Source organism: Salminus brasiliensis, chromosome 23, assembly GCF_030463535.1.
Source record: "Salminus brasiliensis chromosome 23, fSalBra1.hap2, whole genome shotgun sequence".
NCBI classification, from domain to species: domain Eukaryota; kingdom Metazoa; phylum Chordata; class Actinopteri; order Characiformes; family Bryconidae; genus Salminus; species Salminus brasiliensis.
This window is the reverse complement of record NC_132900.1, coordinates 11,974,289-11,991,195: the sequence shown is the minus strand read 5'-3', so window position 1 is coordinate 11,991,195 and position 16,907 is coordinate 11,974,289. Positions and strand designations below refer to the sequence as shown.

Genomic DNA, 16,907 nt, shown 5'->3' with positions numbered 1-16,907 from the left:
TTAAAATCCCATTAAATTACATTTCCCCCAACAAGAAAAGGGAGATTTGAAAAATAATTCAGTTGCGTTAACATAAGTTTCAATAATAAAAAAAACAAAAATAGTAATAATAATAGGCTAAAAGTCTAATAATGGTGGGGGCACCAAACAAACCCAGATAATGAGAAAAGTGAACCAGCACTTTATATTGAAACAACTGTCAAACTGTTTTTGAAGGCTAATCAATAACTACTCCAAACAATAGGTTTCAAAATGTTCAATATTAGAACTTAAATCAGATTAAATTTCAGATAGGATTAAAAAAATAAGAATTAAAAAAAAAAAAAAAAAAAACACTGTATAGTGTAAGACTATACACTATAAACATGTTTATAAAACAAACAAAAAAACACATTTTAAAAGGCTGTGCTTAAAACCCTGACTTTTCACCACAGGAACGTAGGCTGTATGCGGTCAAACCTGAATGGAAAGTTCTTGAAAGTTCTCCCCAAGGCATTGCAGCATTCCAGCATGACAGCTTACAAGTTACTGTGTCTGCAAAGGAACAACAAGAAACACACATCTCCACACACGGACACTCAGCTGGGATACGTGAATTTTATTCAGGCATCTCCAAACATGTTTCTGTCCTGACGTAAACAGTCTTAAATTAAATCAAATCAGATCAGATGTAGTTACTGAGAGAAAAACTGGTCTCGGGTTTTAGAGGCTAAGTAGTGTTAGCATGTTTCAAAGTGCTTTTGTTCAGAGTTGGATTTTGCAGAGAGACCAGCAGGAGAGTAAAGCTGATATGGAGAAAAGTTCATCAAATACAACGAAAAAAAGGACAGTCAGAAGTAAGACTAAGAGGCGTGTGTAACTGGCAACATGGGCTGCCAAATCTGTTGCTCGAAATCCACCTCTGGTGATAACAAAACTGCATAGATATTGAAGAGTCCACAGCCAACAAAATACAGCCGTTGTCGTACTGGGTAAAGTGCCATGTCCTAAATGTTATAGTCAATTCACAAAGGAAGGGAGGAAGGAAAAAAAAAAAAGAATTTAAAGAGAAAAAAAGAAGTCACTTCTGCTCTTGTGGATGAAGAGTAAAATAAATGCAGTAAACGAAGTGCAAAACACTGCACAGATGTTCCAGAGGGCAAAAATAAAAATTAAATTAAAAAAGAAGAAAAAAAAAAGCCTTAGTCCCACCATCACCCGCTTACACTTTCCAAGGGATCGTTTAAACCGAATCATGCTAATGTGTTTAGCCAGAAATAAACAATGTTTGCAGCTTGTATGACATCACCAGCACAGCAACACTGGGTTTCATTCATTGTTAGCCCCATTAGCATCATCCAGTCCAACTGCTCCTGTGAAAAAAGGGGGAGAGGGGGTGGGAAGGATCAGGGGGAAATCAGTCCCTAGGCTTTAACAGCCAAACATATCAAGCAAACATAGAAATGTAAGGCTACCATTTGGCACGAGAGGCATTTGCCTGTAGGCCTACTCCTTTTGATATTTTAACATAACACAGGGAAGTTCCACCAAACTCCATCATGTTATGACTTCTGATTAGAGAACGGTAACCAGAGAGAAAAAAAGTGCAGTAATGCTTCCTCAGCAGGGCGTCGATGGCAGTGGTCCTCAGACTGCTTCTCAGGACCACTCGGCTGGTCCACTAAGCAAAATACAGACCAGCTGGGGAGCCCTGAGGAGTGGTTAGAGAACCACTGTGAAGGGGGCAAGACAAAGTTCCATCCATGCCGCTCCTCATTCTCTTGCGCCCATGCAGGCAATTTTCCCGAAGTGTATTAATAAGAATGCAGTTTTTAACCTCGTCTCAGAATAAGCCACCCCCTCATCATTCAAACGTTATAAACAAATACAAACAGGCAAAGACTTGTTCATATCCTGCTCATAAAGGAATAAAATGGTAAGAAAACAACCCAAAAAACAACAACTATAGAAGCCTAAATTAAACCCAAAGTCTTTCCCCCCGCCGGCTACTGTGAAGAGGATCCTAGCACATCAAAGCGTCCTCAGTTCTGCTTTTTTCCCTTTTCAACAAGCCCTTAAAGGCAGACAGGCAGGCATAGAGGAAAATGAATTGCACACACACACACTCACTCACTCACACACTCACACACTCACACACTCACACACTCACACACTCTCTCTCTCTCTCTCTCTCTCTCTCTCTCTCTCTCTCTCACGCACACACACACACACACACACACATCCATTGTCTGCTGAAAGTACAAATCTTTCCTTATTTGCGATTAGTAGCTTGGGATTATTGCTGTGATTTAAACTAAAGCCTGAGCAAAGTGAGAGGCCTTGTAGGTGGAGGCTTCAGGTTGAGTCTGCAGTGAGAAACAGAGAGAGGGAGGGAGGGAGGGAGGGAAGGTGTTCAGGAGGAGACGATCGGACATACAACAGGAAGGAAAGGTAAGGGAATAAGAAAGATCAGAGACCAGGTCAATGCAGCTCAATGAAGGCCTCCATTTCCTCTGAGATGAGCCCCTTGTAGGGGAGTCTGTGTCGCTCCACAGCACGGGCAGCCAAGCACTGCAAAGTGATGTAGTTCAGGGGGTGCAGCGCATGCCTCCCGCCGCCCTGCTCCTCCAGCAGCTCGTAGGCAGTCTTGCGGCTGGCGTTGGTGGCGTCGAAGTGGGCCCCTGAGCCGATCAGCAGCGCCATGATCTCCGGGCAGCCGTTGGACGCCGCCACGTGGAGGGGTGTGCTGTTGTCGCAGTCACGCGAGTCCACGTCGGCGCCGCACTCCAGGAGCAGCCCAGCCACGGCCAGTGACGGAAAACGCCCCACCGGGTAGCGCCCCACTGATGTGGTGTCCTTGTCCACTGCCATGTGAAGCGGCGTGAAGTTGTTCCTGCCCCTAGGGTTCAGCTTCAGCAGTCGGTAGACAGTCTGCTTCTTCTGGTGCTCCTGCGCCGGACTGCATTCCAGCTTCTCCAGCAGGTAAACAAGGTGCAGGATGATGGACAGGGCCTTGGTGAACTGTGGCGCCTCCGGAGTACTGTCCCGCTGCGCCACGGCCCGCTCGACCTCACGCACCCCCTTGGACAAGACGCCCATTAGGTCCTGGAAGGTGACCCGCGTCACCAGCGCGCCCTTGGCCCGGTCCTGTAGTACAAATGAGAAGAGCTCAGCAAAGGACAGGAAGCTGCTGGCAGTCATGGGGCTAAGCGGGTCCAGGTTGCTCTGCTGCATGTCCAGAGCGTACTTCCACAGGCTGATGCAGCGCTCAAAGTTGCCCGAGTCGGCGTACACGGCGCCCCTGTAGCGGATGTAGTAGGAGGTGTCCGGGTGCGAAGGCCCCAGGATGCGCTCCCTCACGAGCAGTGCCTGCATCCTCATCTCATCTGGGTCTGTGATGAGGGCCTCCAGCTCCTCCGCTGTGCTCACCTCTCGGGCGCAGTCGTACGCCGGAACAGGGGGTCCAGGAGGTGGCTTGGCCAGAAAGCCCACCCGATCCCCAGCTTGCCGAAGCTCCATGGCTCTCCTCCAGTAGCGCATGGCACCTAGAAGGTCCCGTTTCTTGTCCACGAAGGTGGCCCCCAGCAGCTCCAAGGAATCGATACGCTCCTCCCGGGACGCTCTAGGCTGGTGGACCAGGTACTCCACTATGTTGGTGTGACCAGTGACACTGGCAGCCAGAAGTGGGGTCATCCCGTAGCCGTCTCTCTCCATGCGAGCGTTGCACTTCAGCAACATCTTCATTATCTCCAGGCTCCCCGACTCCGCACAGTCGTGCAAGGCAGTGTTGCCCTTCACGCTCTTGCGGTTCACATCTGCCCCGCGCTCCAGCAGAAACTTGGCGATTTCTCTGTGGCCCTTATAACACGAGATCATCAGGCAGGTGTGACCGTGGCGGTTGGCCACCTCCATGTCGGCGTGATGTTCAACGAGGTAGCGCACGATTTCCAGGTGCCCGTCGAAGCAGGCAGCCCTCAGCGGAGTGGAGTTGGTCAGAGTCGTGTTGTTCACCGAGGCTCCGTGTTTGAGCAGAGATTTAACGACGGGCAGATGGCCCGCGGCAGAAGCCGCCCACAGCGGAGGGGCTCCCTCAATCGTCTCGCCATCGAAATTCACGGAGCCGCCGAGCTCCACGTTAGCCTTACAGTGCTCTAGCAAGTAGTCTACCACTTCCAGGTGTCCGTACCTGGAGGCTATGAGGAGCGGCGTGCCTCCCTGGGTCTTCTCCTCGGCCAGCGCCTCCAACTCCTCGGGAGTTTTGTTGCTCAGTAACTTCTGGATAAGTTTCAGTTTGCCGTCTCTCGCCGCGTTAAACACCGCAGTCGTAATATCCATCTTACCGGCATGCGACCCGCTCAGTCCCCCTCAAGTCCTCAATCAAGCTGAAACAGCGAGGGAACGCTTCCCTTCGGGTTTAGAGCTGAAATCCTTCACCAGCCTCCGACTCTTCCCCTCTTTTTCTGCCATTTTAAGGCTATTACCAAAATGGCGTCGATGTTGTTTGACAGATCTATGTTTACCGTTGGCGCTTGGAATTGTGGGCGTTGTAGTTCTGAACGGTTGTTTTTTGAACGTAAGAAACTGAGTAGGGAAATACAACTCCCACAATGCGCTGAAACCTGTGCGGCGCCTTGCTGTGGGTACACTAGGAGTTGTAGTTTTATTCTCTAAATTAAAATTAATTAGGTGTAGCTTTTAATTTACATTCTAAGACAAAGCTATCACGACAACCAACAAAATAATAAATATAGAGTGTTTATTCTTATACAAACGATTGCAACTGTAACGACTGCAATTTCCCTCCTGGGATTAATAAAGTATTTATTCTATTTTATTTATTCTCATCATTTGCAAATGAGATAAAACAGAAATGTCTAAATATTATTTTCACAAAAGAAAAAAAATACAATTTTAACCCTTAATGCCCTTAAAACATATAGGGGTAGTATTATAATGGGTCTATATTAACTACACACTGCCCAAGTCGTGTAAGTGTGTTCTTGCAAAATATCACTTACACAGACAACACACACCCACATTATCTATATGTTTTCATCTGAAAGCCATATATTTATTATGAATAGATTCAAACACATGAGAGCTGGCAAATTGCCGCAGCCACGCACACAACCCTTTTGAATTTGGCTGGTGTTCTGTTCATTTGCAGATGAATGGACCAATAGAAATGCTCCAAAATGACCTGGAATGGGATCTTTTTAACTTTATTGACTTCCGTTGAAAATGAAGGACATTTTTTCCTTCTGCTGTATAGTTTGGAGTCACAAGTGTTTAGCTTGACAGTGATTATATCATTTGATACAATTATTCTTTATCGCAGATATGTTCACACAAGGCACATAACCTTACTACTGTACACCAGTGGTTTTCAAACTCCAGTCTGGAGGACCCACAGCCCTACACAGTTCCAGGTATTCCCTGCTGCACCTCACTCACCTGATCCAGCTCATCCAGTAACAATTAGCTGCCCCCAAGACTGGAGCTGAAAACCGCTGTACACAACCAATGACTAACTGTAGTTTACATACATACTGACGGGTAGAAGGAATTGTGCAGATGTACATATGTCATACACAGATGTTTAGAAGTCGTTATTAATATGTTTACAGGGATCTAACCACAGAAGTCCCTTCATCTGCCAAAAAGATAATGCAGGCCGTGGGTTGAGGAGTGAGGAAGTTCAGGTTAATTCAGCACTGCTGAGACCTGGTGAGACTGTGTGAGGAATGAATGAGGAAGACAAATCCAACAACTATAGGAGGTGTGTGGTCATCAGTGAAGAACGTGTGGTATCATTTCACAGTCATCAAGGCATTTAGCAGTCCTTTCTTTGTCTGTCAGTGCAGATTTCAGATGCTTTACTTTCCTTTTTAAGGATCATGTTTTCCTTGTTCCTTGTTATAGTAAGCCAGTCTTGTCTATTTCAATGCTTCAGATTGCACCATCTGCTCCCTGAACAGTTTCCCTTTTTTTTAGCATGGCATCATACTTGTATCAGGGTTTGTCTTCTTATTTGTCATTGTTTGTAGTTTCTGCAGCTGTTGCAATGCATTATTGTCACATTGGCCTTTTGAACTCTGTGGGACAAGGCAGGCTTTAATCCTTTAACCTTCAGTAAGGTGAATTATTCAGTAACTACAGGGACTTCTGTACAAACTGGTGGGGCTATTCTTTGGTAATAGGAGTTTGTAATATCACCACAGGCTGTTTAAGGGGTTAAGCAGCATTCTTAAGTGTCCCTCACTGAACCCACTACTGTGCAACACCAACCGCTGAATAAATGACAGTGCAAATGTGTGCAGACCACTTTAATTCATTGTAAACATTAGGAGAGGATTCACTTGTTATACATGCAAAAAAAAAACAAAAAACAAAAAACATTTAGGGCCCCCTGGTGGCTTGGGGCCCTTGTCCAAGTTATTTATTGGAAACTGAGCATGAAAACGTTTACAAACGTTTACGAAAAACATTTAAAAATGATAACATTTATAGAAAGAATTCATTATAGATAAACATCATTAACATGAAACAGCATTAGCTACATGGATTTTCTTCTCACTCCCAGCAAAAAATCCCATTTATATTATCCCATTTACAACCAGCAAACCCAAACCTCTTGCCACTGCCACCGACCGGAGCTGACCAGACTTTTATACGTTGATTGCACCCGGCACTGAGAGGCAGACTGGGTTTTGTTGTTGGTCTTTTTGTTCAGTATCACAACAAAATCACTAGTCTTCCACCCAGCACTGCAGGCCATTCAGACGTCAGGAGTAGACTGGTTTAGCGTTGTATCTGTAAGAGAACAAGGAAATATTAAACATAAGGAAGAAAAAGGCAACAAATGGTGCAAATAAGCATATTTTTGTAACATGATTTATGTATAAAGCACATTTCACAAGCTGCAGGTAGCTTTACAGGTCAGTAGGCCCATTTTGAACCTGAGTATGAAGCTATGATTGGCTCGTTAATTTGCATTAGGGTTAAAACATTGCTACCACAGGCTGGACAATTTTTGTGGCACATATCTACTAGAAAGTGCTTCTGTAAAGCTGTCCCAAAACCAAAGACTGCATAATTACTAGCTAATCATTTTTTAAGTTTCCTGTCAGCTCCAAACGTAATTTTTACGTATCGTCTTTTCATTACATGGAAGAAACGACTCCTTTTGAAAACATTTTAGAATGAATGAACCAGTAGGAATGGTCCAAAAAGTCTATCCATGATCCGCCTACACATGCACTGTGTAGTAACTGTTGCTAGGTTAGACAAACTTTACAGAATGCTGGCCAATGAATTCCCGTTCAACCTAAACCTGAAAGACTGTTGTGCAAAATTCAGTTCTGATTCAGATACTTTCATTTAGGACAAGGGTGCTCAGGTCTGGTCCTGGAGATCTTCTGCCTTTTGATCCATGGGGATTCCACAGCCAATTCACGGCTGGGAGTCCCAGAGAGTATAATTGGCCTCCATCTCCCCTATCACTTTGAGCAATGCCAGTCAGTGCATGCACCTGTAACTGTAACAGAACTGATAATTAGTGTTCTCCACCAAGCGTGTTCAGCTCTCTGATGATGTTGTGTTAGCAGCAGTTCAGATTGATGATTTTGAAGCTATAGAAAGTGCTGACCTTGATCCTGCAAAAGCAAATGAATTAGAGCATGGTGTGCTGGTGTGCCCTCACCCCACCCCTCCATTTACCTTTGGCTGCTGTAGTTGATTTCCATTTGCCTCTGGTGTGTGTATATATATATATATATATACTGCACATTCACAGCCTGCCCTCATCAGGTCTCTCTCTCTCTCTCTCTCTCTCTCTCTCTCTCTGTCTCTCTGAAGCCTGTTGACATTCACTTTTCCCTTTGTTGCTATAATGTCAAGGGGGTGAGGGAGAGAGAGAGGGAGAGAGAGAGAGAGACAGGGAGAAAGGGGTACAGAGAGCAGGAGAAAGGAAGAGGGCAGAGAAAGAGAGCGCAGGGGGAGGAAAGAGAGAGCAGGAGAAAGAAAGAAGAGGGCAGAGAGAGGAGGGGGAGTGGAGAGCGAGAGAACGCTGGAGTGGGGGAGGAGAGAGAGGAAGCAGGTGAAAACAGGGATGGGAGAGAGTCAGAGAAAGGGAAGGGAGCGAGAGAAAAGAGAAAGCTTGGAAGAAAAGCAGGAAATGGGAGACGGAGAGAGAATAAACTGTCATTCTGTGAAGTGCCACCTCCTCCCCATTTTCGTGTGTGTGTGTGTGTGTTTGTTTGTTTTCTGAGTGGCTCCAGCACACACTGGATGTACAGCAACGATGACGTCCCTGTGGATGCGGCGCTTACTGTCCTCCTGCCATTCGGAGCGATCCTCTGCATGGCCAGCCCAGATGAACATGATATCAGATTCATCTCTCCTTCCAGACTGACACACTCACACACACCCCCATCCACCCACACACACACACACACACACACACACACGCACGCACACGCTAATCATTGTCCTTCATCTGTGCTGTGTTTCATGGGCAGCGCTGGTAGCTATGCAACAGGGCTGAAGCAGCAGAAGGGGAAGGTGGGGGGTGGGGGGTGGATGAGGAAGATGGGGGAAGGGGGCCTTTTTCGGACGTGGCTGATGATTAGCTTCCAGTAGCGATGGAAGAAGAACTTACCTGCTGGCTGTATGTGGAGCCACACACAGCTGTTTGCCCAACCCTACAGCTGCCGTGTGCCTTGGGTACCTGGGTTCCTCACACCACTACCTTACAAAATAGCAGATTTACTGGAACACAAGACCCTCTGCATAACCACGAATAAAGGGGTGCTATAAAAATGGGTTAATAAAAAATCATTAATGCTTGGCCTATGGTTTGGGTGGTTTTGGAGGGGTGAGACGTTTTGTTTACATCTTCTTCCCATGCCTACAGCCTGGCTTTTTGTACATATTTAACCATCAGGAGGAAAAGAAGAGAGAGAAGATATAAGCTAACCCCCTGCAAATGTGTGCCTTGGTCAAGGATATGAACCTAAAAAAGGCGTTTGAATAGAACAGCCTAAAAGGCAAAGGCGAACAGCAAATAGAAAAGCCTGCGCTAAGGGAGCTGTCCGCTACGTGGGTGCTGAAATCCGCCCAATGCCATCCGCCATTCGCTCTTCTTCCGGCCAAGAGAACTTACCACCTGTTGCACGAAAAGTTTGAGCTGCTAAAAAGGGCCTTTAACACCCCGAGCTCCAGCTTTCTCGCCTCGACCCCGCTCAGATTCCCCATTAAAAGCAGACAGATGGTCACGAACCCCAGCCAACCAACGCAGACAGCGGATTTTGCTGGAGAACATTGTTGAGCGTTTGGGCGGTCAGAACTTGATTCCCTCACCGTGATGCCAATAAAACAACGACCATGCACCGTCGTTCAGAGGTCTAGATGATTATGACACGCCTTCAGGTCTCTAAATCTCAAAGAAAACCCGTCTCCAACCCAATCGTGATGGGCGTTGGGGGTCTCGATTAGCCCTAACGCTGCTAGCTGAATCGGTTGATTCAGTCGATTCAGTTCAGACTCACCCCTCGTTTTTTCGATGCAACAGGTGCTTCTGTCGGGTCATCTCCTCTGAACCGAGCGACTTCGTCCTCGTCTTCAGCTTCAGCCATCAAAACCCAAACGTCAACATCCTTCTCTCCTTCCTTCCGTCCTTCCTTCTTTCCATCCCCCTGCCCACCCGCCCCCCACCACTACCACCACCACCACCACCTCCTCCCCCAAATCAAGCGTAACGGCGATGTTACTGGGCGGCTCGCGGAGAGAGAACGAGCGCCCTGTCTGTTTATATACTGTCCAAACAAGACGGAGGGGTGGATTATTAGCAGTGACGACTCCGAGGGTCCAGCCAATTGAATCTCGCTCACGCTTTACTCGAGCCTCATAATCACCAAGGGCTCTCAGGCGAGCCCACAGGGACGAGCAGGGGGGGAAGAAGCCTTAAGCAGATGTGGCCTGGGCTACTTCAAAATGAAATGTAGAAATGTGTTCAAAGGGCTCGTCTCTGTCCACAGTCGCTCACTTTACTGGGTCCCTGTAACGGTACTGTACTGTGGTACTGTGGCTCCACTGAAGCGGCTCCAGTCTGGTTCATGTAATGAGCAGGTGCTCGTTTGAATGTGCAACAGGCTGATTTCAGAGGGGGAAAGAGGCAGCCTGTAGGTGCGATGTGTTGGTGCTTCAGTTACTGGGTTAGCACCTCTTCTGTGGCATCTCTTGAAAAGTAGCCATACAAATAAGCAAGCCGCAAAATAAACACTCTTCAATTAAAGAGAATGAGGTGCGTGGAAATAGCAGCAGAGATAGTCAAGTAAATTACAGGGTTTTTAAAATGGTACTGGCATACAAAATATTATAATGCCCAAATCTGCTGTTACTTTGAACAGCTAAGCGAGCAAAAGATGAACTGATTTCCAAAAAGCATCAGATTAAAGATGGCACATTTCTTTAATATTTAACCCAGATTACATTTTTATTTAAATCTTCTACAGCTTCAAAAAAAAACAAACAAAAAAAGCACAAAAAGGTGAAAATGTTTTATTTTCATTAAACGTCAAAATCAGTTTCATCAGCTTCATCAGTCCACAGGCTTGTTTAGATGTTCCTCTAAAAACGTCAGATGCAGAATGTTGAGGACACTGTAAAGGGTCTTCGGATGACTCTTCCTTTAAGGTTTCTTTAAGGTCAGGTAGAACAGTGCACCACCACTCCAAAGTCTGCTTAATCTTCCTAAAGGTCTTTTGCAGGCAGACATGGGTTCTGATTTTCCTTTTCTAACAATCCTAAAAGCAGTTCTCTCTAGAAGCGTTTTGGGTCTTGTCGACTGTTTTAAAGAGCACATGGCTGCTGATTGTTTGGGCAAGGTTTGAGGAGATGGCATGTTCATAAAGCTTTGAAATTTGTATCAGTTGTCTTTTCTTAACAATGACATAGCTCTAACAAGCTAATTAAGGCCTAAAATCTTGGTAAAAGTTAAACTCCTGTTATTTTTCTACTCTATAATTGTGTTTAAAATGAAAATGATACACTAATCTGGCTTAAAATGTTGAAACAAATGGTTCATCTTTACCTTTATGCCTTTTGAAAAATTAGTTTAACTTATACTCACGTAATTAGTTCATTAGTTACCATTGTCAGAGCATATCACACATATTAGTGTCACTGCTAGGTTGGGAGTGGTCCACCATCCAGTAATATCCAGCCAATACCTGATCTGTGGCTAGAAACTAACCACTGATGAAGAAATAGAGGATGTCTGACAAAAATTGTGCATCTGCAGATGGGCTTCTGTCTACCTGTGAGTACTATACTACACTGCAAATAGGACTGGGTGATACGGTAAAAATAGTAGATTATGATATTTAAAGACTTTTTTGCGATACACAATATTTATCACGATACATACTGAATACAGTGATTATTATTAACATCTGCTGCTCTTCATCTAATTAAACCAGTCTTATTACACTGTTAGTAATGAAACCTGCAGCTGATCAGTGTTTATTAAGCACTAACAGTATCCTCTATACGCTTGGAAAAGCAGATTGTTATCACAATAACAAAATTGATCATAATACGATACAATATCGCCTACATAATAATTACAAATTTCCTTCAGGATCAATAAAGTGCTTACCGATCTTATCTTATGTCTTATGGCATTTTCATTAAATTGACTTAAACACATGGTTGGTCTGCATGGAACAGTCCTAGACTGGCTAAAATCTGATTAGAGTTAATGTCGGAAATGATTTTTCCTCCACTGCTACTCCTGGTGATGGTGCCCCACAAGGTTTCATTCTAGGGCCAGTCACGTTTCCCTTGTACATGCTCCTACTAAGAAGATTTTTTGGAAATACATAATTTCTTTGTTACGCAGACGATACTCAGATTCTTCTGCCTTTAAAACTAAATGACTTGTGCTCAGTAAACTGTCTCAGTAATTACCTTAATGATATTAAAAAGCAAGGAGGGCCAATCATTTTTTACAATGAACCAAAATCAGAAATTCTGTTGGTGGGCCCATCTAAATTTGCGGTCAGCCTATCTGAAAACCTTGGAGCGTTGTCTAAATATTACAAGCCTTGGTGTCCTTTTTGACCCAGACTGCAGATTTGAGCAACAAATAAATTATTTTATTATAAGTAGTTTCTCCCCCTTTTTCCAGCTCAGAGGAGTTTAACAAAGCAGAAAAGTCATTTCTCTCTGCTAAGGTTTAGGAATGAGCCATTCATGCTTTCTTTTTATCAGCCTGTATAGACTATTGTACATTAACAGGAAGTCAACTGCACGTTTGCAACTTGTACAAAATGCAGCTACAAGACTCTTAACTGGCACTAGGAAAAGGAATCACATCACTCTAGTTTTAGCTGCACTCCGCTGGCTTCCTGTCCGGTACCTGTCCAGTTCTTTTATTTGTACTTTATTGGTATGCAAAATACTTTGATTTGTTTTTCAGGCTTTACACGGACAAGCACCAACATTTATCACTGATTTACTCTGTACATACTTTACATAAACAACTCTGTAAGGTCATCAGATCAGTTACTGTTGGGTGTTCGTCAGTCTCCACTGTCGTGCCTTGCACTCTGAATATTAGGCCATGGGGGTTTGATCTCTTGCAGTTTTTAAGTCTGAACTGGAAGCACATCTGAATGTACACATTTGAAATGTTAAATTATGAATGTTTTGACTTTGTTAAGTCATGTTAAGTCATGTTAGATTTGTACAGCATTTTGGTTGATGTTTAAATATGCTCTAAAAACTTTACCTACTTACTTACTTACCTGGCTTGGATGTGTGGTTCTAAAGAACATCCTAAACAGGTACAGAGGCTTTACATTTATGCCTCACACTCACACACATCTCATTCACATCAATTAATCTCCAAACATTCCTAGAAAGGGTCTTTGAGGAACTGACATTTTTATTCTACATTCTAAAAGATGCCAAAAACACATTTTTACACATTTGTAACAGTAAAGGTGTTTCTAATAAAGTGGCCAGTGGTTGTATTCGCCCTTTTATCAGGACAAAACACAGTCTTTTTTGTTTATCCACATACAGAAAGAGTGGTTGACCAAGCTGAGTAGCCTACGGATATAGTTTTAAATAATGAGTCCATGCTCGCTCATCTCTACAGCTATCCTCTCCAGAAGTCCTAGATTTATTGTGAAGCCTGAAGTGGCCCTATTTGCATAGTCTATGCTCAGTGGCTTTCATAGGATTACTACACCATAATTCATCACCATACAGGTAAAAGGAGAAGCATGTTTGTGCTCTGGATGTACAGCGGCAAGCTCATGAATAATTGAATTTCCTATCTTTTATTGTTGAAGATGTTTTAGGGCCTAAGTGTCAGGGTACCTATGAAATAACTCTCATTTGAAAGGGGCCAAGGGTCCTCCATGAATCCATAAAACCACATCTCAGCTACTCTAAATATAAACCATTGTTTTCTAAGGATGATGTTCATGATTGTGCTTTTAGAGGGTTCTTACATGGGTTTTTTTGGGCCTCATCTCTCTAATGATTAATCTTAATGGACCCTCAGAAGAACAAGAAAGACTGCAGAAGAACAAAGCATATTACCACGATTGAATTATGCCTCTAGTTTGGGGTTGAAATGGCATGGAGCCAAAAGGCATATCTTTGCAAAAGGATGAATAGTTGAAGTCCAACTGCTATAGAGCCGTTAGTATCATATCACAAACATCGTCACCACAACATTAGGAAATACCAGCTCAAGATCAAACTTACTTTTTTAAAATGAACTTGAACATCTAGAAAACATGGACGCTGTGGTTCCATTCCATGGAAATGAAGGTAAAATTGTCCACCATGTCGCAACATTTGTAACCTCAGTCTGCACAGCGGCGACCAGAGGCGAAGCCAGACTCACCTACTACTCATTTGGTAGACCCGCCCTCTTCTCCCAGACCAAGCGTGTCTCAGACTGCCTTCACTGAGCTTAGAGTGCAGAAGTAGAGTGGATTTTCCCCCAGATTCAAAGTTCAACTACAACTCAGCTACTCCATGTAATGAAAGGAAAAAGTCCTGCAGACGTCTCTTCCAGGCAAGGCTGTCAATCACTTAATTGCTAGATGTAACCCCACCTTCTTACCATAGAGCAGAAAAGTGCACTACGCTTTTACTTTTACTTAAGGTGCTTCAAAGCGTTCTTTGACTAATGCCATAGAAGACCGCTTTCAGAATTTCTGCTTCCATTTTGCAACATTTTGATGGTTTGAAGAAGCTGATATAAAGGTTCTTTACCAATTTAAAGATTCTCTTTTACAAAAATGTTTTTTATAGAACCAAAAATGTTTTTTCTTTGACATTAGACTTACAGCCGGCTGGAGCCCTTGCCATCCACACTCCCAATTGTGAACCCTCTTCCAAAATGTTGTGATCTGCTCAGAATCAATTCTCTGCATGTTTGATTTCAAACAGTAAAGACTGGATGAAATCTGACCAGTTGATTTCAAACCATTTGTATGTGGTTTCATATTGGATATCGATTGGATTTCTGGACATTTATTTATGTAAAGCTCCACAATTTTCACAAACACAACCCACTAGCAAAAGCCTTTACAGCCCTTGTCAAAGTAGGGGAAACAGTAAAATGCAATGGCCAATTTGGGAGAATATTGTGTTGCTATACTGGAGAGCAGCACATCACCACCAGGCTGCTAGTTAGGGCTTTTCCTATGCCTGTGTCCACAGAAGGGGTATTTAACCTTGGCATACAAGGAAGCTAAAGCCAGGGAAGCAAGCAGGTATTTGTGCTAAGCTAAAATAAAGATCTGAGACACTTTGACAAGAGCCAAACTGTGTTGGCTAGACGACTGGGTCAGAACATCTCCAAAACATCTCCAAGGCAGGTCTTGTGGGTCAATGACCTAAGGCTCATTGATGTGATTCATGAAGGCCTCACTTCACTACTTACAGGACTTGGTGCCAATACCACAGGACGCCTTCAGAGGTCTTGTGGAGTCCATGCCTCGAATGGTCAGATCTGTTGTGGTGGCACAAGGGGGATCTACTCAGATATTTAGGAACTTTAATGTGAATGTTTAATGTGAATGTCGTTTTACAGAGAATCACTGAAGACATGAAAATAAAGCCTGCCTCTGAATATTAGTGACAGAGCCTGTTATTCTGTAAGCCAACATTATCAGCTGGCCAGGTCAGTAAGAAGTGCAGTACTACTAAGATCATGCTGAAAGTAAGGTATGGAACAGGGCCCATATTTCCAAAAGCATTTTAGGGGTCTCCCTAAGACCATCATAACTGCTAGAGAGAGAAAGCTTATTTAAGAACAGGTCATTTTTGTGCTAACGTTGCTTTTGGGAAACTCAGCCCAGATCAACATCTAAGCTCATAAATGTGACCATTTCGCCTGCCCCTCCCTAGTCAGCATATTCATGAGTGCGTTGACTCGTTACTATGGCAACCAGTGTGAATAGGCAAGCATGAGTAGAGCCAGATACAGATCAGCTGTAGTCACCTGTAAACTGAAATCTGAACACTCAGTCTAATTTGATTTGCCCTGCAATGTGAACAAAGCGTAAGACCTGTTCCTTCTTCATGTGAAACCGAGGCCAGCTGGACCTGCTCAGAATGTTTTTGCATGCCACCGAGCCTGGTAGGATGTTAATTGCTTAATTGCAGCATGCAGTATACCTGTGTGGAAGCATTTTAGCACTCATTCATTCAGATTATTCTCTTTCATCCTTGTGTGTATATACATATTAGATCCCAATCACAGTAATATGCTCTGGTCTTCTTCATTCTTTTCTGTATATTGAGGTTTATTTTCAACCTAGCACTCATAAGACAGACGGGGGGGGGGGGGGGGGGGGTTATTTCTGAAAGAAAACATTGTGCACCCACACGCACTTCAACCACATATGACTCAGAATAGCCAGACCCATTTTCCACATGCTGGAAGAATCTCACTGCTGTTATTAGATCAACCGTATGCTTCATTTGGCCGATCTGACCGTGCCGTGCCTCTTCCCCCTCTTAACCCCTTTAATGCTCAGGGCTCTTATGTGAACCCACACTTCAGTTCCTTCCGCACTTAACTGCAGGGTGTACAGATTAGCTTCATAGCAGATACTGAATAACAGGGGAGAGCACAACAGGTTCTGTTTCCATGTCGCAGTTTTCATAATTTTGATCAACACTTCTTAATTGTTATTTTTTTAAATCCAGAACATGAAAAATATGTTCATCCTCTAAAAAAAAAAAAAGCATATTTTTTTTGTTCAGACATAGGTGCCATACTCATTAGCCATGCTAAAACGCAATGGGATGAGATGTGACAGGGTGGTAAATTTCATCCTAAAATGTTTTTCCATGCAGTTCTTGCACATGTGCCAATCAATTTAATATATATATATATATATATATATATATATATATATATATATATATATATATATTCTTTGCATTAATAGTGTATAAAAAGGTTTGCATGATAGGTTGGTTGGGTTGAGCTTGAAGGGCCCTGTCTAACATGAGTATGTAAGAAAATGTCATTTAAAGCAACAGTATATGATTTATATACAAAACACGTTAGTGTGACGGGGTGGTAATGCAAGAAAGGCTTTATTTTGAATAAATCACAAGCACCCCTTAAAGTAACGTAGACCTGTGGTGGCTTTACTTTTAAGAAATGTTGGGCTATCCATGTTTTCTACAGTCACTGATTTCAACCAAATGAATGTAAAAAAAAAAATAAAAAAAATAAGCATGATTAGAGAAAGACAAACCTCTTTTTGGTTATTGTTTGTGAAAAAGAAAATATAAGCACAATATATATGTTTCACACATTTGTTGAATTTATGCATTAAAAATCTAAAAATGTAACTTGCATTTGTTGAATTTACATGGGGGGA

At 43.4% G+C, this 16,907-nt stretch overlaps 1 protein-coding gene across 1 annotated transcript; it reads right to left on the bottom strand.

The window, feature by feature from the left end:
* Positions 1-578: 578 nt before the first annotated feature.
* fem1a (fem-1 homolog a) lies at positions 579-4,452 on the bottom strand. Its single transcript, XM_072668660.1, has one exon. It carries the CDS (start codon positions 4,312-4,314, stop codon positions 2,461-2,463), a length of 1,854 nt encoding a protein of 617 aa, XP_072524761.1. The 5' UTR covers positions 4,315-4,452; the 3' UTR covers positions 579-2,460.
* Between the last annotated feature and the right edge of the window lie 12,455 nt (positions 4,453-16,907).